We start from the raw sequence: 23920 nt of genomic DNA on the forward strand, positions 1-23920 counted from the left end.
CCGATCCGTTGGTATATCGTTTGATAGAATTTGGTGGTGCCTTCAGTTGTCTGTTTTATAATTGATAATAACTTCGAGGAGTCTGTTGTGTCTCCAGGATGTCGTCAACGGCGAAGTTTACCTCCGACGATCTGCTCGGTGGTGAGTAATGCAAAACCAATCCTCACGATCACCTGTGAAATCAAACGACTAATGAACGCCACACAGCAGCTGTCAGTAGCATACATACGTTGACCACACGCAGCCATTTCCCCTGCTCTCGAACCGCACGTAAACAAATCGGAGATATTCCTTTTTCTCCTTCAATATACCTACGCTTTGTTAATATTCAATTTACTGTTTACGTTCAGTTGCTACCACCGCGATGTTTCTTTTTTCTTTTCCTTTCTATCATATATTTTTTTTTTTTATTTACATCGGACGTACGGGTAAATCGATATCAGAATTAGCGTACTTCTCCCACGCATGTAATTGCGTCTTAAAATAGGCTGGATTCGAACGGACAAAAAAAAGTATCCAGTTAAAGTTTCTTCGCGTCGCACACCTTGTCTGAAATTCAATCCGGCAAAATTGTCTGTTGAATAATGTTAACGTGCGTAGACGAGTATTTGTGGTACGATCGTCGAAGCGACGCAAATAGTAATGGAATATGATTAAATAGCTATGCAAATTAATCTCATACCTACAAGTTAGATGTATAGTATATATGCGCACGATTAAAATATGTACTTAACGAAGAAAATCGGCTCGTTACCTGGAACCTTGACGAATGAATCACGAAACTTTAACTCTTCTCTATTTTGCCTACAGACCAGCATCTTATGCGTTATGAAAAAAAAAACCATACATCGAGATCACTGCTCTTAGAATCGCTTGTATTTGCCTACGTCTCAACGTTCATCCCACGTCTTGCGTTTTATAATTTCTATACAACCGCTAAAGTCGAATAAAACGCTTCGCTGTGTACGATTTCATTCCTCGCTGCTGCAACAAGTACACACACACATACATACATACGTTTACGTTACATTCAACCCGCCTTGTTTCGGAGAGACTGAGCTTCGGAACATCAATAAACCCACGTTCTAACTCGCATTCGTTTTCTGCGTCGTTCGCCGCTCATGACTCGACTTGTTCGGACAAGAAGAAATGAAATTCGAATTCTACTGCGTTGTAGGAAAATGGCAACGCGCTTATCAGTCGGGCTACGTTTTAGCCAAGCGTGAACTAGGAATAGCGTGTTGTGTAATTAAATCCGGCTAAGAATTTGCCGTCGCTTTCTTTGTGGGGTTTAATGTTGGGTATTTTTTCGGCTGTATAGATAAGGCATACCATCTAGAAACTAATAGTTTCAAATGTTTCGCTTGCGGGCATTGATTCGGTTGTGCTTGAGTAACAGCGTAGATGGGTAGTTGCCGTTATATGATTACAAATTTTTGTCGCTAATGAATCCTCGACGAACAATAATATACCAGACGGACGTTGCGTTTCATTTCGCTCATCGATACATCAAAAAGTCATAATATAATTATAAAATAATGATATCTAGATTTGAGAGGTAAGAACAATCACTCTATTGCTTCTGGTGAAATTCCTAAGCCGTATTCCTATGTACCGATATAATCTTTTGACGCATCTCGGCTTGATGCGTAATTTCAGCGTGGCAAAATGACGAGAAATAATATTCAATAAAAAAATGCGCAACACGCGAAGATAAAAAAATAGAAAATCGTGTATGTATTTATACACTATACGAGCATAATGAAGAAAGAAAGAATGAAAATAAAGAAGGTGCTGACGCATCGAGAATCGGAAGACACGACGCTGTTGGACGTCACTGAATCATCAGATTCGTTGAGAATCTACACTTATCGTACATATGTACATATTTGTATATGCTCACGTATGCCTGGGTAGAATCGTTGATAATTACGATAAGAACGCGATCAATGCTGCAGCACACTTGAGACAATCGATTGAAAAATAGTAAAAGGAAGGACGAATTATCTGTCAATTTATTTTATGCTTGCAACCCGACGTCGATTTTTCTGCTCAGCAATATCACAATACATAATATATATACAGACACTTCAGTTTTCCATATCGCACGGCTCTCGGGTCAATTTTACGTGTGTATAATTATAATACATATAATATAACTGCAACAGATGTAGGTATCCGTATACTTGTTGCAGAAAAAATAGGAGCAACTTCCGATGGATACGGATTTTTGCAGTGCAATAAACAAGTGACGTTGATAATTAATACGTGATCGGTTTGTATTCCTCTATTCTTCCTGTCTGATTATTACAGAAGCAAAATTATTTCTTCCAATACGCGTATATCCACTAATTCAACAAGATATTTTGACAGAATTATTCACAATTTTCTCATACGTTGAATTGAGTGTTTGACGATCGTTAAAATTTGAAATTTTATATTTAGAATCTACCGATCGGTTCATTTATCGCTACAGTGTACTCCCTCAAAATCCCCCCCCCCCCCGGCCGAAGTTTACAAGGATGAAGTTAGTAACATTGTTGCAATGATTTAATTTTCGGAAAAACCGTTACTTCACAATTGCAGGAAGATCTGAAATGCAGTAAATCACAATACGGCGAAACTTATTCATATTTTGAAGATTTAACTACTTCAAGGTCACTATAAAATTTCAAAATAGTAATCCCTCTCCTCCAATGTTTCGTTACCTTAACCATACTGACTTCATCCCCATCCAGTTTTATGAGTTTGAAGCACAATTCTCTCAACAAATGCAATAATGGTTCTGTCATTTTTTTTACCAGACAAAGTTATTCCCATTTAAGACGTTTGAATGGGTAATTATGTATTGACAAAAAAAAAAAAAAAAAGAAAATTAAAAAACGCATATGCTAATGAAATATTGCTAGAGAAGTATTTTTCCAGGTTTAAATCAAATGAGATGGGAGTCTAATAACCGATGTAAACGATGTATCCGCGCTTGCATGACAGGCTCGGCTGGCCCTAATGAGAGAGTTTGCGACTTTTCCGTGAAGGTAATTGGGGGTGGAGGGATAAATGGAGAGAGTGCACCGTATTCACGCACATTTATACCGTAACCATGGAAGTAATGAGCGATGACGCACATCACTTCACGTGGAAAATTGTACAATGTTGACATAGACGTAGAAATACACGCGATATCGTAGATAAGGCGTAGTAGACAATTATCAGAGTGTATGTGCCACCTGCCGACGGCTAATCATCGCCAGTTATTGATTATATTTTACCAAACTAACAATAAGATACCGACTGAACAGGCATGTGCATAAAATTGTACATATACGTACTATACATATGTGATTGCAATATATATGCATAACACAAAGGCGAAGAAATTCACAATGAAATAACGGTTTTGTCACTCGTTAATCATTTATGTGCGCCTATGTGTGTAACGCTTTACGTCAGGAGAATACGCGGCACAAAAGATCCTTGTATGCATGTATGTGTGTACATTCTGTGACGGTGTAAATTGTACGAAACGCAACGTTAGCTCAGTGGCAATGAAATCTATCCAGCTGATAAGGTTATAGAACTGGGAAATCGAACTGAGATAGTTCTTCTTCTATCTCATATCATGGTTATACGTAAGACGTAATAGGTATAATATGTATCGTTCAAGAACAACGTTTTCCCAACTTGAACCTTGTTCAGGAATAGTGTTCGCATGCCCTACTTTAAATACTCGTCGTCGTCGCATAAAACATTACCGCAACCAAAATAAAGCATGTTCAATAGCGGTTTTTCGTGTAGGTACAAACGCAGCGTCAACTCTGTAAAGTCGACTCGATTTAAATGACAGATCAGTTAACAGCGGGGTCATCATTCTATCGAGGTTATTTTTAGTCTACGATTACTACATGAATCGCTCTCCTCCCCAATGTGCATACTCAATTTAACCGTCTAACGTATGGACTCTACTATATGCTCTTTGCCGTCGTAAGAAGAGTAAATTCGGCGAATCTATCATATCTATCTTAAAATTTTTTCTCGATATTACGGTGAAAACTTAACAGTATGTCGGCGGATACAGAAATCACCAACGATTCGTTGCCGTAGTGAATCCGGACATCGGATTACCGTGATAAGAATTATTACCCGCAATAACACGATGTACAAATGTATAACTTTGCGGACAATACAAAAGGCCTCTTTTTCATAACTATGTGGTTTCTCATTGGATCTTGCACCGTAATATTATTTTCTTTGTTCAATGTTTACCGATCCGCTACACGCGTAACCGAACTTATTATGTATAATGCTGCTGTGCATTGTTATCAAAAACGAAAGGTAACTTCCGTATTTACGTTGGGGCGTTTTCCTGTATTGTTTTGAATCGGGTTTACCGTTTACTATACATGTGTATAATGTGTCCAGAGGTATTCAGTAACAGCGTGATGATGACACTCTTCACTTCGTATAACCGTAACTCAACCCCTTGGTTTCTTCCATTGTTATACAATCGTCAGTTTGTTGTGTATTATCGAAATGAAGCAGGTATGCCGTTTGTTGTAAAATCGAATCGAGCGTTTTTTTTCTTTTTTTTTTTTGTAAATACACATATGCGTCGTTTCTCCTCCCTCATCGTCAGCTTCTCCAGAATAGATTGAATTTCAAGTTACTTAATAAAAAAAGTAAATCACACAAGTTAATAGCTAACTCATTTATTTTATTATCATACGTACACATAATTATACGGACAACTCAAAATTGCCTGTTGAAGCTGTATGAAGGTTTTGTCTCGTGCAATCGAAGAAGGCCAGACAATTCAATTGTGATGAAAAAAAATTCACTACTTCCAGAATGACGTATTATGTACATAAAATGATATCCAAAGATTATATACACTTTTTTTTATTAGACATTTTTTTTTTTTCTATTTTAATTTGCAAAAGCAGTACATTACACATCTTGCGTTATACGAACGATAAATTCTTGAGAATTTATAAGGTGAACTAGAAGGGTGTGTAAATGTAAATAAGCGGACAAGAAAGCTGTGCAAGTGTGCTTAACAGCCTGTTGCTCAAATACGTGGACTGTTTCCCCCGAATGGCTACAGACTTGAGCCGCAATTTTACCTTCCAGCCTGTATCGAATTACCAAATAACGTTACACATTCAGTGGTACGACTCTTTAAGCTTTGGCGTTGTTAATCCGAGATATTACAAGATATGACCTCGCGGCTCGTATGACGTGACTCTTTGGACCTGTGACTAGGCGATGCAGCGATAGTCTCTTTGATAATCGTAGTTTTGTTTGTTTTTTTTTCATAGTTTTTGGCATTGATTTTTTTTCCACAAACAGCGCCCATTTTTTATATTTTTATAAGAAGACTCCACATGATAGAGTCTAGCGCTTCGAACCCATAGGAGACAAAGTTTTCGTTCACAGTACTTTGAGAATAGAATTATTTTGAAGCAGGATTACCAATTTTTAATTATAGTCGGTCCAGTGTTTGCACACTTTCAATCATACATTGTAGTGTTTAGTTTTTATTTTAATTGTATACCTAGTCGTAACATGAGAATGAGTTCGAGTCAAATGAATCCGCTGTTTTCGTCTGTTGTTTTTTTTATTGATCACAGGGAAGGTAATCCTCGGTATTGTCTCGGAAATATTTTTTTAATCTGTGTACAAGGTTGAATGAAAAAATTGTAAAAAAATAAAAATTAATAAATAAACAAATAAAAATCAGTCGCGTTTTTTCTTGTACATAAAATTTACACAATTTCCTACACTATGTTATACTTGTTTAAAAATTCACTTTTAGTCCCTTTGGCTTATTTTCGGAATAATACACTCACTTACGTTATAACTACGGTACGTGATTATGTTTTCTTGCGTGAATTTTCCGGATGCCCGAGGTCAAACTCACGGCATAAAAATGGAAAGGTACATAAAACAACGATAATATTAAACAAGTAAAGAATCCATTCCTCCACGTCACCCAGCACATGTTACACATCCGTGTGATGCAGTATATAATGCGTGGAAGAAAACGATATGATGATAACCATTTAGCATCTGGTACCTATACGTAAATATATACGTCATTCGGGCGAGTAGCTGATTATTTAATTATTTCTCTGGTCATAGAATTACGGTAAACGTAAGCGGATGTGGAACAGATTGTGATATTCTTATTGCTCTATTTTTTATTCGGACTAGCTCGACCAATTATACACTACGTATCAGCGGTCGAAAAAAATTAAATGAATAAAATAATTTTTTTTTTCAATACCCAACAACACTCTTGTGCGCAAATCTGTATAGAATTTCCAGTAATATTATATATAGGTATACGACCGATGCATTGAATACGTAATTGTGAAACGGACACGTGTCGTTTAGTTAACAAAAATAAAAAAATTAAATCCACAAGAAAAATACTATGCACATGACGTATAACGCGAGGCGAGGAGGGTTTAGGTTATCGCAGGGGTCACAACATTATGGTATATTTAATGTATTACATACATGTAACGAAATTGCTGACTTGCGAGAGTTTTATGCATATATACTATGTATCACAATTACATGTGTCGGTATAATGTAGCACAGACCACGCACGACACTGTACGTTCAGTACATGCCGATCATTTTCATCAGCTGTTTAAATTTTTGTATTATTACAAAGTTTACTTGTTTGCGATATGTTGTATATGGTATTATAATTAACGTACAGCAGATATTTCGAGTAAATAAATACTTCTAGAGGACGTTGAACCACCGGACAAGTGCAGTGTTATTAGCGAGTCTAGATTATTCACCGCAGATCCGACGAACTTGTTAACAATCTGTAATGGCTATGCGAAATAATTACAATATACCCGGTGATGTGTGAAAAATCGAATCCAGAGTGTCGAGAGATTGCTTTAATTCTTGCGAGCGTGTATAATCTTTTGGACATACTGTTTTCTTCTTTGTGCTTTTGATTCTCTTTTTATTAATATTATAAATAAATAGATAAATATACACACACACACCATACGTATTTATTTATTTATTTATTTATTTATTTATATATTACCATCGAGAACGGAATGTGCACGTGGCAAAATACTGTGTATATAAATCTTGCACGGTCCAATTTATATTCTTTACACGTCGCATGGATGATGAACGTAATTCACAAATTACGTACCAATGGGTATAACAATATTATACCTATACATGTATGTATGTATTACCGTTGTAGAGGAGAACGGTCGGCGTTGTTGGTACAGATGTTTGATTGTGAGGCATATTTCATATAATCCTGCATGTTGCGTGCCAAAGAATATCTACATTCGACATTCCATATTTTTTTGGTTGGAGAAAAACTCTACACGTGTAAAAATATAAACTTTGCAATTGCATCAGGCACTTTGTATTTCGATGCTGAAAATATAGACGCAAAAATGCAATATTTAACTGTTGTTACTCGTATGTATCTATATACATACCTATGTAGAATTCTTATCGAGCAATAATTTTTGCCTTTGTCTTTCTCTTGAAAATTTTGGTTCGGGCCTGATTGCATAGCAATTAAATATATAAAAATGAATTTCAAATCGATAATTCCTTACAATATACTGTTTGTTGACAATTCTGTAAATAACATGTATACATATATACATGTGTAAATATATATATATATATGTAAGCTTAATTTCCATTTCTGCCGCTAGTCATTCCCAGTAGAAATCTTATTTATGGATACGTATGTACAAGATTCTCGGTAAGTGAGAACTTGCAGAGAAATTGAATAAATCGTAGCTTTTATTGTAAGACGATACACGGTGCGCGTGTCACATTTGCGTGACTTCGTTGAAGTTTTATTCCTTGTACAGTCCAGTAGAAAAACAATCTACGCGATACAGGCAAAAATAACTGATGGGAATGAAAGTTTAAAAAGTAAAACTTTAGTTAATTGGCTCAAAACTTAATATGGAAGAAAATCAAAGATGTAAGTCACAGTGAAGGACACTCATGGTTATTGATATTAAGAAGATCATACATATATTTCTTTCTTGTTTTCTGTCTTTCCAAATATTAGTCACTTTGTTCGTTTTACTTTCAGTTTTTAATATAGATTTTTTATTTCATCTTGGGAAGAGATTCTTATACAATGAAATTCGAATTCAATTAACATTGAGTTTCACTTTTTCGACATTGATATTATTAATTCTTTATTTGACTAGAAATTTTTGTTCCACAGCAGCAGCATAACTTTGTAGGTAGAGGCATGTAATGTGAATCCATGGTATTGATTCTTCAATTTTATTTACTTATACAAAGTTATGGTGTAACTTTATATTTCTTCGCAAACATCGTTTATCCCATATTCGATTTCTCGCAACAACGTGACGAAGACGTCGGCGCCGCACGAGGAATTTTTACTTTATCCCTAGAATTGTGTATAACAAGTCGGAGGCGTCGGGTATCGGATTCAACGAGTTCACGAAGTCGTCGCATGTCAATTTTCACGAAATCCCTCGTACAGATAACCTCACAATTATCAAGTTCGTCGTAGAAATTCGCCGTTTCCTTGTTAATCTTGTAATTCAACGACGGTAGTTCCACATAATTATTATCTCGATACTTGAGCCCCTTGCTACTACAGTGATAAAGTTTCGGCATTGATTAACTCATTTAACAACTCATTTACTTCAATTTATTCATCAATCAACAATTTAACGCTACAGCAAATGCGTAAGCAGAATTTGGAAAGAAGTCGCCAATTTGTTGTTCAGGTATTAAAAAGACGAAAGGCGAACGCCCGCGGCTTGCTATTTATGTGTATAAAACTATAATAGGGGATCGCGTGATGCAGCTCGGTTTAAAGAAACACGTACAATATGTATACATATACTTACATACATACATACGTATACGTATACGTATATATTACATAGGAGAGTAAAGTGCGAACGATCGAATGGCTTAATGCGCATGCGCTAAAATTCGAGAGCAAGATTAGTTGTTTTGTCAGGGCGACCAACATTTATAAATTCAGATGAATGGCAGTTGTCAAAATTTTTGAAGTTACATACACGAGGTGTGTGTGAATTTTGAATTGAATATTTAAAGTATTTGAATATTTTTCTTTGTACTCCAATAATTTTTGACGACCACTGGCTAGAGAAAACCGGGAAGTCAGGGAATCCAAAAAATGATCCGGGAATTTAGCTTACCTCGGGACAAAGCAAAATTCCAAGAACAGTTTTTATCCGTTTTCTCGGTTCCGCGACTATCAGACTAGACCGTGAATGTATTTTTGAATACCGATTTATTCCGAGCTTTGTGTATTAGATACTCTAGTCGTAAAGTAAATATAAGTCAGTGGAGAAAAGTCGGAGAAAAATGAATATTCAGTTCTTCATTCTCGTGTAACTTGAATGTTTTATTCTGCCTCAGTTTTTATACCATTTGAATCGATTCGGTGTCTTTCCCGATATACCTTTTGCCGTTGCGAATATGTAAGATTTTTAAGCACCATTGGTGTACGTACCGCGCGAAATTTCAAGCATCCGTGCAAAAGCGTCGAGGTCGAAAAATGGCGTGAAAGTTAGAGAAACGGAAGTTCATGTAATACGCGAATGCCTGCACACCTGCTCAACTTGCCACTGCATCAACGATAATTAGCTTACTCGGGGCGTGGGTTCAATGACTTCGTGCAGCGGATTGGAGTGCCAGATTAATATTACTTTTTATGCCGGATTACGCAGTTATACATGCAGAGCTTTATACGTTTACTATATCTGGAGGAATCGTTTAAACATAAATGAAATTGTCCGATAGAAAAAAGAACAGCCGTTTATAGTTGGAAAATTTATATTGAAACTGCACGCGAATTGCATTACTGCAAAAGTGAGTCGACGACTCGTGTAACCGCGGTCTGCATCTGTACAAGGTGCCATCGAAAGAACACCAAACAAGGCAACCTCGGTCTTTGAAACAGACGCGTGACCTGGTTTCTTGAGATGTTCAACGCCCAGCCCACGCTGAATCGAGACTCCCAAGAGATGCAGAGCGAGATTACTGGAGGAATCTGCGATCTCCAGGCGTGCGTAGAAACGTCGAAAGTCAAATTTTACACAACACCGGGGTAATTCTTTGACAATCCGTGGAACGATTTATGGTTCTATTTGACTAGAAGATAAATCAAATTTGAATTAGACATTTACTGATTTTATGACATCATTTCGTTACACATTTTATACCGGTTAATTATAGTTCTACGATATGAATAAACCACTGATCAATTGGAAAATAATTATTTTCTAATACGATATATATATATACCTATATAAGCTGTACGGACGCAATGAGACCCTTATATGTCGCGTCAAATGCTGCAGTTTTTTCAAGCCGTTATTCTCGTATCTTTGTAAAATTTCGTTTCGCTATGATATTATTATACGTTCTTTTCGCACAAAGTGTATGTATGGTTAAAACAGTGCTACCGTTGAAATTCCTTCAAACCGCAAAATACCTTACGAATATGTGGCGAAGACTGTCAATTTGTCGCATCGCGTGTTGGATTCGCTGATTTCAAAGTCTGAAGAACTTTCGCTCGCGCAATCATAGCGATTTTCTCGTCAGCCCATAAAAAAAAAATGGCCAAGTTTTTCATACGAACAGTTATAAAACATGACTCATCCGCATTCTCCCTGCACTTTGTTGTCCAAGTTGGCCGTATAATCTGTAGATATATACATGTGCGTACGACCATTACAGCACGTATACTCGGATCGGCAAAAAGAAAATAGGCGAGCCTCGGGAAGAATTGGCTGTCCTGCTCGACGTCACGTAGTCAAACAGGAGAGTAACTTGTGCGTATTTCGCGCGTGCGGCATCAGTTAAATATTCCACCAGGTGTGGATCTCGTGCGCGTTTGCATGTATTACGTTTCAGCAAATTCATGCACTGTCTAAACGCGCTATGCATCGCGAAATGAAAGTTCCGGTTTCGGTGAGGATGATGCGAAAATACTATATAAAAGTAAAAGAAACTCGCTGACTAGTTTTTATGAAAACAAGTCGATTATGAAGTTTTACAAATTTTGAGGAGTTCGTTTGGCCAATGAATCTAATTCCAAACTCATTATTGTGCCGCTCAAATTTACTACAGTAACTTTACACGATACTCATTATTGTTTCTGAATAAAATTTCGTCGATTTTGTCGACGCGTTTCAGTCGTTTTTATCACCGCAGGTTCGTTGGTTGAAATTGTTTACTCGATCGACAAATCACGACTCTTCGGTTCAAGAAATGTTCTCGCGTTGTGTATGTAAATCGAATTTCTGTAAACCTCCTGAAATAGGATATTGCTTTATAGTTTTCTTCCTGGTAATTATTTTCATCGAAGTACTAACATCCCATGAGATTTGCTATCAGAATTTTGATTATTCGACTTTATTAATAAATTTATAATAAACTAGCGTTCAAATCGTTCTCAAAATTCATGAATTTTATTTTCCTGCATTATTCGAACAACCTTAATGTAAATTATACACTTCTTCAAAAGGATGTTCTAATGACTTCGAAGTCACCAAAGTACTACCTCAACTCCCTCGAAATATACAGTATCCCAGACCCTTTTTATCCTGCGTGTCTCAAGTCACGTAGCCGACCGCTTTCGAACTCCATTTACGAACCCTTCATGCACAGAGTCCGACGTCACGTCATCCACTCGCAAATCAAACACCTAGAGTCTGCTTATCTTGATCACACTATTGGTAGAGATGATTAACACGATGCGTTACGAAGAAAAATGTTACACAGTGAATAGATAAACACATTATGTTTTGTATTTACTTACTCGTTGTCTTTTCAAATGGATCGGTTTGCCAAATTATAGTTGCAAAATTGCTGATGCGTCGTACTATGTTTAGAGACAAATAAGAATCACGTGCTTTCGGTACAAAGTGGTTTTTACCTATAGAGCAGACGTGTATAATAATTGTTGAAAATGAAACGTGTAAATATTTTTGAAGTCGAGCTAAAGAGTCATTTGTGCCGCTGTAACTGTATATTGTCTACACATATATGATAATGTAATGTTTGTAGGAGATAACTATTTAGAGATTGATAATAAGGCAAACAAATAAATACGTTGTCAACATTAATGCCGTATACTTTCACACGATGTATAAAAATGTTTCAAACGAATAAAAGCGTAAAAATTCTTTTGCGTGATTTTAGGAATCATACGCGCGTAATCAATTCTCCGAGTATGATATTTCGTCTTTCCTCGGTCTTTGAACCCTGAAATAATGACGCGCAGGTTACCGCCTGTGCAAAACGTAGCTCGCCTCGGGTAAAGTAATTTAAAAAGCAGTGGCGTTTTTCCAATCGCTTTAAAGCATCATTGACCTCGCATAATACCCGAAGTTTATTTCTGTCTTGTTTGGTACTCGCGAATATACAGCCCCGTGTTTTTCTACCCTGCATATTAAACGTATAGCATTCGAGATGCGCGTATTATTTGTTGATGAAAACATTATGACGCAAAAGAAATACTGAAAATAAAAACGTATAACGCGGTTTGAAACTTATTCCCGTCTCACATTTAAAATTCAATTATCATCAAATGATTTAGTCTTAAGGCTCTTATTTACTTCATTACGACTGTGCATCATTGCCATTTTTAATAACATGCAAGATAGCTTTGCATTATTACGATTAGCTCGTCGTCCCGTTCAACAGCCCGGCTAGCTCAGTCGGTAGAGCATGAGACTCTTAATCTCAGGGTCGTGGGTTCGAGCCCCACGTTGGGCGGAATTATTTTTGATGCTTTTTAATATTTATTCATTGCGTTGATTTTCCGCCAACCTCAATGAAAAACGATTAAATAATTTTCAACGGTGTTGTAACCTGAATGCAAAGTAGTTAGGCTAAGGTCCGTTGGACAGCAATACAACATTTGTGTATGAAACTTCCTCTTTACAATTCGACACCTCGACTCGAATGGTGGACTTTTGTGAAATAATCACAGCATCCAGCGCTAATCGGACCACCTCTTATTCTTACACCGTGTATGTACATACTTAACATACATTAAATCATAATGCCTCCATGCCTCGCGGTCTTTGGCCGTATGCAGTCAGACTATTCTACAAACCGGCTCGTCTGCAGTGATTATCGAGTTGATGATCCGAAGCAATTGCGATGGTTTATTACACCACGTGGATAAATTTAGTAACAATCAACCTCGCCACCGTCGCGTCAGCGGTGCAGAATGAGGTTGAATCGAACATCGTCTAGCTTGAATGACCTCCTCTTTCCCCTTGAACTTGATGTATCGGCCAGCCGTATATACTGGTGCATTATCCTTTTGAAACGGGAATCCTTATCTCTCGCTTCAATTATATCCTATTCAAATTACTTCAAGTATTACTTTAATGTATTGAGAGAAATCCTCGAAAAACCCACCCTCGATTTTTGATAATGAAACATATGTCAAGCATTATGTTTGCTCGTGATAACTGTACTGTTCAATTTTTTGGCTCGTTTACTCGTTATTGTTATTCTACTTTTGTGAACAAAAAATATTTCAACTACCAACTTAAGGAGGTCGTCAAAAGCCGATAATGTTTATTAATTTTATTACGAGATTGTTGCACCTTGAGTATTTTTCAAATTATTGTACTATACATGTAGTAAAACACAAAAATCTCGGTGAAAATGAAAAAATAAAAAATACTGGTATTACACTTCATTTAGAATCGCTTGACGATTGTTAAAAAAAATCTAGTAAATTCGTTCGATTTCACTGTACGACGCGACGGCTCATTTTATTCAAAAGACTATCTTCTACAAAGTCTCTAAAACGTATTTTCTTTGTTCTTCATAAGTGAATTCAATATTGCTATTTGTTGATCATATATAGTTAATATCGGCGCAATGTTGTAAAATTGAATATTTAACAATGCCAAAAATGAAAAATAAAATAAAAATTAAAAACAACTGTTTCAGTGAATTTGTAGAAAATAGTCTTCTGAACCAAATAATCCATCGTATAAGAGTAAAATTGAACGAATCTATTAGATTTTCAACAATTTCGAAAAAGGTTTGGAACGAAGCGTCGAGATGTTCAAGCTTTTATCGACGGCTCCATTAGTTTGAAATTTTCGTACTTTCAATTAGAGATCTTTCGTAGCTTACATATACAACAATTTGCTGAATCGGTGTTACATACTCCATCTCTTATGAAGGAAATTAAAAAAATGTATCAATTTTTTGCCAACCAACTGCGGATTTTTATTTTCCCATGTTGGACCGTGTGCCCTTGTTAAAGGTTTAAACTTGATCTCTCATCTGCTACTGCTGTGGCATGAACTGTTATATTATCCATGATACTGCAGAAACGATCTTTATTTAGGAGAACATTTTTTCTTGTATTTTTTGAGGTGCAGAATCTTGGGTCGAGCTGAACCCCGTCCCTGCCGACAGGGTGACTCCTTTACCGTTCAGCAGCAGCGGCGGAGGCGGCGAAGAGTACCTGCGACTTCTTCGGGAGGCTCAACGCGACTCTACACAGTCTTCGGCGAGGCATTCTCTCGCTTCTTCACGCAGGGATACTCCTAGGGACAGGTAAGCCGAGATCCAACTTCCATTATCCGTGTAGAAGGGTAACCTTGACCCTGCAGACTGCCTCTGGCTGCAAGAGAGCGAGACATGAAGCTGCAGCTTTCAAGGGGCTGCCCTGGTCGATTTCAACATTGGTTGTATGTACCGAGACAATCTCTGGAAACTTGAAAATCAACTGCGCATGCGCGAGTTTTATCGGCTCTTCGTGCAGGCTGGCAATCACGAGTTTCAGCTGTCAAACTGTTTCTGCCGGCGACGTAGTCGATACAAATTTTCAAGGTTAGAATCTCAAATAATTGATGTAGTGACTCGGGAAGGTTTGGAAAGCATCTGTTGTTGGGTCGGAAAGTTGATTCTTCAAAGAACGGTCGGAATTTAATGCTTGTGCTCTTTGAAAATTCAAACGTACACATTTTGTGTACGTTGGCCCCCTGCATCGCAGACAAGAATATCGTTGCGGGAAGATTTCGCCGACCAATGAGATTGAATTATTTGGCGCATGGGCGGTTGATTTTCAACTTTCAAGAAATTGTTTCGGTACTTCCTAACATCGAAGTCCATATATCATAATCGCGAAAAAGGGATTAACGGCTCCATTCTCGACGTAATTTTGAACAAAAAGACTCCAATGCATTTTAATTTGACGTAGAAATAAAGAAATGGCATGAATTATACGAATTAACTATTGCGATTTCGTAGAATCCTTGCCATTTCTTTATTTCTGCGTCAAATGAAAACGGATTGGAGTGTTCTTGTTCAGAATTGCGCATAGAATGGAGCTGCTAAGCCTTTTTTCATGTTTGAGGTATATGGACTTTGATATTTGGATATAATTATGTAACACGTCAACGTCGAAATCGACCAGGAGAGCCATTAAATTTGCAAAAAATTGGAGAATCTACATGATCGTTGCAATAGTACGGCTGTGTGAGAGCAGTCGTTCGTCCTTCGAGATGTCAAATCTCGATTACTACGCACGCTTTGCTTTACCTCGCACAAATATTTCCGGTTGTAACAATTGCGTCAAAAGTATAATAATGTTATCAGATACCAGTCACGTAGACGTTTCAATTTTCTGTCAAGTGTCTCGTTTTTTTTATCTATTTATTTTTCTATTAAACAGTCTCGTGGATCCGTATATTTACTGTTATTGCAGAGATAGGAACGAAGAGAAAGGTGACGAAATAGGGTCAGTTTCGCACCTTGCCGTCAAAAGTGGTGACTTGGCGGATTGATATATTCTTAAAACTATGAGGTATAAAATTAACCGATCAGACCAGTCACGCACGCTCGAAAGAATTTATATTTATTACAATTGTTCATTGTGTACTATGTATAAAAGATCGCTAAATGACGGGCCAGATTTCAACCGGAAACTCGCCGATTTCTGCTCTGCGCAAGAGTGTTTATCGGCGTGTGTTTAAAAAAGTATTAGTATAAAACCAGTGGCAATTCGGTAGTTTGTTTATATGTTATTCCATGATTAACAACAATCCTGTTGCAGCAATTTCGACATGTCATTCTGATTTAAAAATGGTTTTATACTTTATTTCTAGTCCGAAGAGTCCGCCAAACAGTCCAAATACCGAATTATCGACCGAAGACGAATTCAAAGGAGTTTATATCAACTACAGCTGCAACAAGGCAAGAAATTCTAATTTTATCTAATGATGGCACGAGCTTCGTCAATCTAATTTTTTTTTCGGGGTGGGGGTTCATCCAATCCGAATTCGTTTAACCTCATTTCGTATTACACTGTTGAAGCTTGCAATATGTATATACAAAATACACTTTGTATACCAATTTACATGTAAGATTTCATGGATTCAGTGCGTAAGTCGATAATTTTAAATCCATACAAAAATTCGATTCGCATGATGATCGTCCATTTCGAAATATCTGTAGCTGTTGCACTTGTTGAACTTTTTTTTAAAGACGCAAAAAGTAAGCACGGCAGTAGCAGAGTAGTATCCGATATCGTCGCCCAATGTAATAAAAGAGAACGAAGAAAGACGAACAGAGAATTTATCCTTGCGCAACGTTGAGTTGTGTCTTCGATAGTTTATTAACACACATATTAGTCGGTACATTTCTTGTCATGCAAAATACAAAACACACGGAGTTTCAGTAACTAACGATAAGTGAAATTTAACTTTTGATATTTACCACGTGGAAGTCTTTTATAAACGTATCGCGGTTACAAGATTCTTTGAATTTGTCCAAAAGAACAGGGAAAACAAACCATCTCATCTCATCGTACACTTGTGTGAAAAATATTAACGAATTCGCTTTAATTATTCACACGGGTGAAATGGTTTCGCAAACCGCAAGAATCCTTCGAAATCATCATTTAAGGAGCTGTACCTCCAGATAATGTGCCGTAACTTTAATTAATTAACTCTCGTATATCGTATTGTAATATTCACAAAGAACATGCGGATAAGCATTATATGTTGTATATGTACGTACGTATGTACGTATATGCAGTATCAATTCAGACGGATTGTGAGTCATTCACCGACTCGAAATTGCATCGGCAAAGATATTCTATACGTACGTTGTATATGCCGTAGAAAAAAAAAGTTGCACAATTTGCAACTTGATCATGGTAGCGTAATTTTATCTCTAGAGTAAATTAATGAAAAATGAACGGATTCGCTTGTTCACCAACCCTCTGTCCCCACTTTGTAGGTACACTTTAGCGCTAAGCGGATAATGCAAAGCTGTCACTGAAGCTAACATTAAGAATTTTTTTCAAAGTTACAGCAAAAGATCTCGATCAAAAATATATATTGGAGTATGAAATACATATATCGTTTTGTATTCAATAACTTTTTTGAAATTTTTGTAACGGAGCTGAATTCACTGTAAAACAACATCAGAGCACCAAAGTACCCACAGTGGGAACCCATGTATCAAAAAATAACGGTGGGGACGAAGAGTTAATTATATTAAACTCTTGACGGAAAAAAAGCAATTAAATCATTATATTCTTTCTAGTGTTACGATTCATTATTTAAAGAGTACAGTAAATCATTCAAGCTTCTTGCGGATTATTCACTAAGTAGAGAGATCGAATACAGAGCATATAGTATAGCAAACCCCCCCCCCCCCTCCCTTTTACGTCCAGGTTCTTATAACGTGTAATATTTATAACATCTCGTCTCTATTTTCTCTACAAACATGACCACGAACATCAGCGTTTTTTCTGTGTGTTTGTCCGTATATTCGCTTATAACTCCGTAACTATCGAACCGATATTGATTATTTTTTTTTCTCTGGATAGCTGCAACGTTTGACCATTTTTAGGCTATATTTCGTTAAAGCCGGATCAATACTTTTAGCGATACAATGATATTTGTAAGTTAAGAATGTTTCGACGTTTCGATGAGCTATACAAAAAAAAATGTTCAAGTTTTGCCACAAGAGGCATTTCAATATATTTGCGGGTAGAGTTGAAACGGCCCTGCTAGTAACGAATGTATACGTTTACGTACACGTATGCATTTGTTCGACTTAACGTACATACGAGCTTGATAATACACGTATGCTCGTGCACGACTATCGTCGTGTTTGTTACATATAACGCTGGGTTGTTGTGATTGTTGGTTGGCTTTGCGCGTGGTCGGTTTTCTAGCGTTTCGCTGGCGTGTTGTGTGTGACGCGACACCGTAACGGGCACGTATCAAGGCCGCCAAGAGAGTCTCGTGTAATCTTTCTCCTTGGCAACTCGAATCTTCTTGATGACGGAGCAAACGGCTCCTATTAACTGCAAGACTGTTCGGCCATTGTTTGATTTTTAATTATTTCTTTGATTGAAGGTGTTTTTTACTTTTTTTTTTTTTTATTTTTCCCGTGAAATTCCTTTCATTTTCACCATCCGAAAAGCCTGTAATCCTTAGCCGCCGCTTGTTCCAACGTAATAATATAGTTATACTCCAATATATTATATTTTACGCAAGAGTATGATTAATTTACAAAAGATTTTTTCAACAATCTTCTGCTTGTTTATGATGATGATGATTATGATGATATTTTTTTTCCCTTTATGTAGATGATATCGCATAGTATGATCTGTATGATACCTGGATAAAATAAATAGAGACAAATCTAAGTCAATTAATTCATCGATAACAATTAATCGATTATCACTACTATTGATATATTTTCAAATGGTATCACAAAATTTTAATACCCGTAAAATGAATGTAGTAAAAATCACATTTACAAGTAACATTATATTTGTTGTTACCAAGTGAGTGTAAAACTTAGTTGAAAGTTATATTGAGAGATTTTAAATACAGATGATACATTTAAGGATAGATAGGTATGTGTGCGTATACATATTCTTATGGAATAGAGGAATTTAATTCTTCGGTTACGTAATAACCAGTTTTGAATTTGATTTACTGACAAGCGCTTCTCGTATCGTGATAATTATGAAAGTCGCTAATTTCAAGGGTTACGTTTTTTCTTTTTCTCTTCTCCACATATGCAAAACTCAACGCCTTTCTGTCTGTCCGTACGATAACTCATAATTTTAGAACTGCTGCGGTTTAAAGACTTTATACCGCAACATTGAACTTAGCGGTATAAAGCATCACTTTACGGAACGAAAACAGCCATCAAAAAGGTACTTTTTCATGCCTGTACCATAAAAATAGATTTTCTTCTTTCATACAACCAAAATCACATCTGAAAGCAAGCCCGTAATTTAACTATCATTTCGATCTTGTTAAAAAAAACAGTTCAACCTTTTGTTAAATATCTTCCTTAAGTTTGTTGAAATAAAAAACAAACAGTTAGGATTATTGTTGCGGGGGATCCTGACCAGATGTTGAACGAACATATGTACACAATAGGTTCTCAGTGACTCACTATTTATTTATTTACTTATTTATTTTTATATCAAAACTGAAACGAGTTTTTTTATATAGAAATTTTACGTGTCTATGATCAACGTATCGTTTGTTTGTCCTGTCACCTTCGTCAGTAGTCATTGACATATAAAATTTTATTAGAAAGGAAGCTCGTTCCAGTTTCGATTTCAAAAAAATAAAAAGCCACTGTGAACGTATTAATGAACATGACTGTATCTGTAATAATGAATTATGCAGACACACACACGGACAGCAGACGCGTAATCCTGACTTTATAGGTATTGACTACAGAGTTGACGCTCTTACTCGATCATTAGTACGATTTTGACAATTACGTGTCGCAGATAACGTAAAAATTCTGACAAACGGTTAGCTAAAGATCCGCCAAGAAATACGCCGACTTATTTAATTACCAATTGCGAGAATTCGCACGCGTCGAGTGACGTGTTTGAATATTGCTTCAGTTGCGTATAAAAACTTGGATACGGTTTGAAATTTAGTTTTGTCAATTCTTTTTTCTTTTGCAAAACTGAAATTTATTATACCGGATGTATGGCGTTTGGTAAATATATTGACTCCGTTCCAATTCCTGACTCGGCATATACGTACATATATATAGTTATATAGGCAATTTTGTAAATATAACTCGGCAGAGAAAGATAAAATCACATTGCGAAAGATAAAATTGAAAAGTATGTTTTTGTTTCGCTTCACTTCTGTTTTTATTTTTCACTCGGGTCATTCGCACGTACGTGCAAAGGTATAATGGTCTAAATTAACGACCTTCGAGAAGTTTCTTTTTTTTCATTATTATTTAAGAATCCAACTTGTTGAATTATACTTATTGTATGTCCGCGGCTCAAGAATTTCGAAAGATATAGGCATTTTCCTTTAAGATTGCCTGTTTATACGCACTTATGTACAGCGTTCTTTATCATGTTGATATAAAAGATCGTACACGGTTTTTTACTGACAACTACGCTCGAAGGACGAGATTACGTCAAAATTCATTTCTTCCAGAGGAACAACGATCTGAAAAAATGTGCCGATTTTCTAGATGAATAACCCGAGAGTTTCATCTATTTATGCACAATCTAGTTGTTTTATTTCGCCTTTTGAACACGGCTTTTTTTCCGCTCTTTTCATACCTCTACCATTCCCTCGTATATATCCATTGCTCTATTTATCCCGCCTACATTAACGCCTATCTCCAAGGCTCCCGAAGGTTACACGAAATGGAATAATCTCCGTCATCCATCCACGGACTTTCCTTTTTCATTTATCGGTGCACAGCGTAGGTGCCGCTCTTAACAATATCGCATTATTTCGCGGTTGGTTAAACAGACGACCGGAAGTCGACGCGCTTGTTGATTTGAATTTACGTTATTCGCAAGCAGTGCTGTTACCTTCCGGCCATTTTTAATATTCTCTAACGCACACCCCAAGGCCTACTGAATAGATAACGAATTGTGCATGGAATTAACGAGAGATAAATGTATGCGACAGTTTCTACTTCAAGTATAGAAACGGTTTGAAAAGTACGTACGTATCATCGTTGATGAATGTTTTGCGCTTCAAACGTTAAAACTTCTAAACATAATTTTCGGTTACTATTTACGTCCTACTAAACTTCTCTACGGAATCGTAATATCACTGATTGTGAGCCGACAACGGTGATAGTTAGAAGCCTTGCTCTTCGAGCCGAAAACTGCGCCGACGACCGTTTACTTCCTACTCCTTGATACAAAATTTACACACTCTATTCCGGTTTTTGTTGACGTTTTTATTGTCTTATAAAGGCGTCTAGATTCTGGGGTTAGTTATAGACGTGTCGTTTAACTGTTTCCGCTATTCGGTCACCTCATGCGAACCATGAGAAGCGAAACAGAAATAACTCTCGAAATGTAGACCGATTGGCAAGTGCGGGGTGAAAAATTCTTGCCTACGTATTCATTTACATCTGGGCAACATTCCAGTAAATGAGACACACACGTGTGCCATGATCATCTGTAATGTACAAACATCGTAATATAATTACATACAAATATCAACGCAACATGGTTTGTAGATATTAATCGTAGGTGCATCCTTCTCTTATACTTACTCGATTGTTTATTTTAACTTTTAATTCTGCGTCCAATTTATTTCGAACTTGTATTTGAAACTGCGTTTTAATATATTATTTACGCATGATCTGCGGCAGACTAAAAATAGAATACAATCTTTAATTGTATAATAATACTCCGATAAGTGTATTCGTGTTCAGCAACTGTCAGACGAGTGAGATGTTTCGAGAAGAACGTCACTGTTTATGACGCGAAAAAACTACTTGAGAAATTTGGGAAGCAGCTTGCTGTTGTTGTTGTTTTTGTTGTTGTTCATTTTCTTCGCAGTATCTTTTTATATCATTCATCGCAGATCTTTAACGACGTACGATACTAATTATTCTAAACCAACCGCGTTGAATGACAATAAATGAGTGAAAAATTCTAACAAATTATATGCTGTATATTCTTATTCGAGAGGTGAAAAGTTTTGGGCTTGTGTTGCATTAGAAAAGTTATTTTTAATTATCCTGCGGTGGAAAAACACCATTAAAGTGGTCATACGAAATCCGTGAGTGGCTCAGTTATGATTCAACGTTCTTTTTACTGCGTCGCATCGTTTTCCGAGGTGACTCTATTCGTCTTCAACCTGCTCTTCACGTGTGACAAAAATATATGAGAAATTCTCTTTGTTCTTACGCGTTCTGAAATGTTCCTTTGATTATTTTATTTTTCAAGTTTATTTTTATTGTTGAAGCATCTTTTGCTTCCTCCATTTTCGTTTGGAATTTTACCAAATCTCATAAAACGTATCTGTACACAAAACTTTCTAATTTGAATCAATTAAAGAGGGAGAAAAGAATACGCAATTTCATATATCAATATCATAAAATAACTTATACATACTATACCTACTCACGCAGTTATTACAATAACATTGTATCGTGAATTTAGATCAGTGTATGCTAATTTTTGCATTAGAGATAACAGATGTATCAATTATTAATCGAACGGGTCGTCGAACAAAGAATTTTAAATGCATTCGTCATTTACTTTTCCACTTTTGTTATTATCGAACTTTAAGATAATTCAATATGGCTACTTTATAGTAAGGTAAAAATTTGTAGCAGCGAAGGAACGGTTCTAGATATTATTACCATTCACATACACGTATATCGAATGACAAAACGCAAACAACACTGCAAAAAAAAAGTTTGATCCAAGATAATATTATTTCAATATTCCTTAGCAGATCATTTATTGATTCACAAAAATATTTGATTGTACCAACAAAAAAAATCTATTTCAAATAAACTTTTCTTTCTACAAACAAACAAACATTTGAGATTAGATGTCTACTAAGGACTATTGGAGTAAATATTTTCTTTGATTCGACTATTTTTTGGTTTCAGTGTAGTTGTCACGGATATTAAAATCTTATTCAGTAAACGAACGTCTCTACAATCTTATCTTATACGTTTACCCAGACGCCGTAATTCAAAACGATCCTGCAAATCATTTAAAGTATATGAAATCGCGAGACACGATAATTCTGTTTCCTTCTACTTTGTACAAGTTGTTGATGTGGTTGAAGACGCGGTGCAATAAATATTAATGCATCTGTACATAGAACGAAATTGTCAAATTTTAATTCGGGACCAGTCAACCAATTCGAAACTTCTCGATTTACTAAAAAAAAAAGTATTATTTATTTCAGGATGGGGAATTAGTGGACAAAAATACCGACTGGATTTACGAGTGGAGTTCTCGTCCTGACCAGGCACCACCAAAGTAAGATTCTAAACTAATCTTAAATCGGTTATGCAGCAATATCAATATTACTTAAACTGTTAAATCTATGAAGTAGTAATAAGAGTAGAAATTCAGAAACTCTAATTCAATTACCATCCGGTTACGTTCAAATTACAATTAAATTCAATTGCATCTGACCTTCTATTTTCTAATACGAAATAGTCCTGCGTATACTTTTCCTCATTTCTATTTTTGGTTTCCTTTTTTTTCTCAAAAGGGACTGGAAATTCAAGCACCCTCTTGGAGTGACCAAGAGGAAAACGTACAGCATTCGAACAGCTAAGGTTGGAAAGAATGGACTTTTCTCCAAGGAAGTTCTGTACACACTATTTCTCACCAATTTTCTGTCCCTTCTAATTGGCACCGGCTTCGGGTAAGACTTAAATTTAGTGTTAATTTGCTGTGATATTACTCTATTTTCCGTTCAATGAACTTATACATATTTATTGAAGAAAATATTTTACCCATCCGAGGGATTCAATCCTTTGATAATTCAAATTGCCCTAAAGCTAGAATTTTTTTCCATACACATGATACAAATTTTGAAGTAATTGCAAATCGATT

At 36.3% G+C, this 23920-nt stretch overlaps 2 protein-coding genes and 1 non-coding gene across 4 annotated transcripts in view; all 3 read left to right on the top strand.

The window, feature by feature from the left end:
* The window catches only part of LOC124184988 (fasciculation and elongation protein zeta-2-like), a 296636-nt gene that overhangs the window by 145269 nt on the left and 127447 nt on the right, over positions 1 to 23920 (top strand). The window lies entirely within an intron of this gene.
* The window catches only part of LOC124184972 (BCL2/adenovirus E1B 19 kDa protein-interacting protein 3), a 25538-nt gene continuing 1618 nt past the window's right edge, over positions 1 to 23920 (top strand). The window contains exons 1-5 of one of the 2 annotated variants that reach the window (XM_046575256.1): positions 1 to 141; positions 14445 to 14622; positions 16176 to 16263; positions 23262 to 23335; positions 23574 to 23729. In XM_046575256.1, coding sequence (XP_046431212.1) covers positions 99 to 141; positions 14445 to 14622; positions 16176 to 16263; positions 23262 to 23335; positions 23574 to 23729 — 539 coding nt within the window. In that variant the 5' untranslated portion in view covers positions 1 to 98. Of the gene's footprint in view, positions 142 to 14438; positions 14623 to 16175; positions 16264 to 23261; positions 23336 to 23573; positions 23730 to 23920 lie in introns of both variants that reach the window. The other variant, XM_046575255.1, reaches the window with a different exon arrangement.
* On the top strand, positions 12735 to 12807 carry Trnak-cuu. The gene has a single exon. It is a non-coding gene; the product is annotated as a tRNA-Lys (tRNA).

This window comes from Neodiprion fabricii, chromosome 6, assembly GCF_021155785.1.
Source record: "Neodiprion fabricii isolate iyNeoFabr1 chromosome 6, iyNeoFabr1.1, whole genome shotgun sequence".
NCBI lineage: Eukaryota > Metazoa > Arthropoda > Insecta > Hymenoptera > Diprionidae > Neodiprion > Neodiprion fabricii.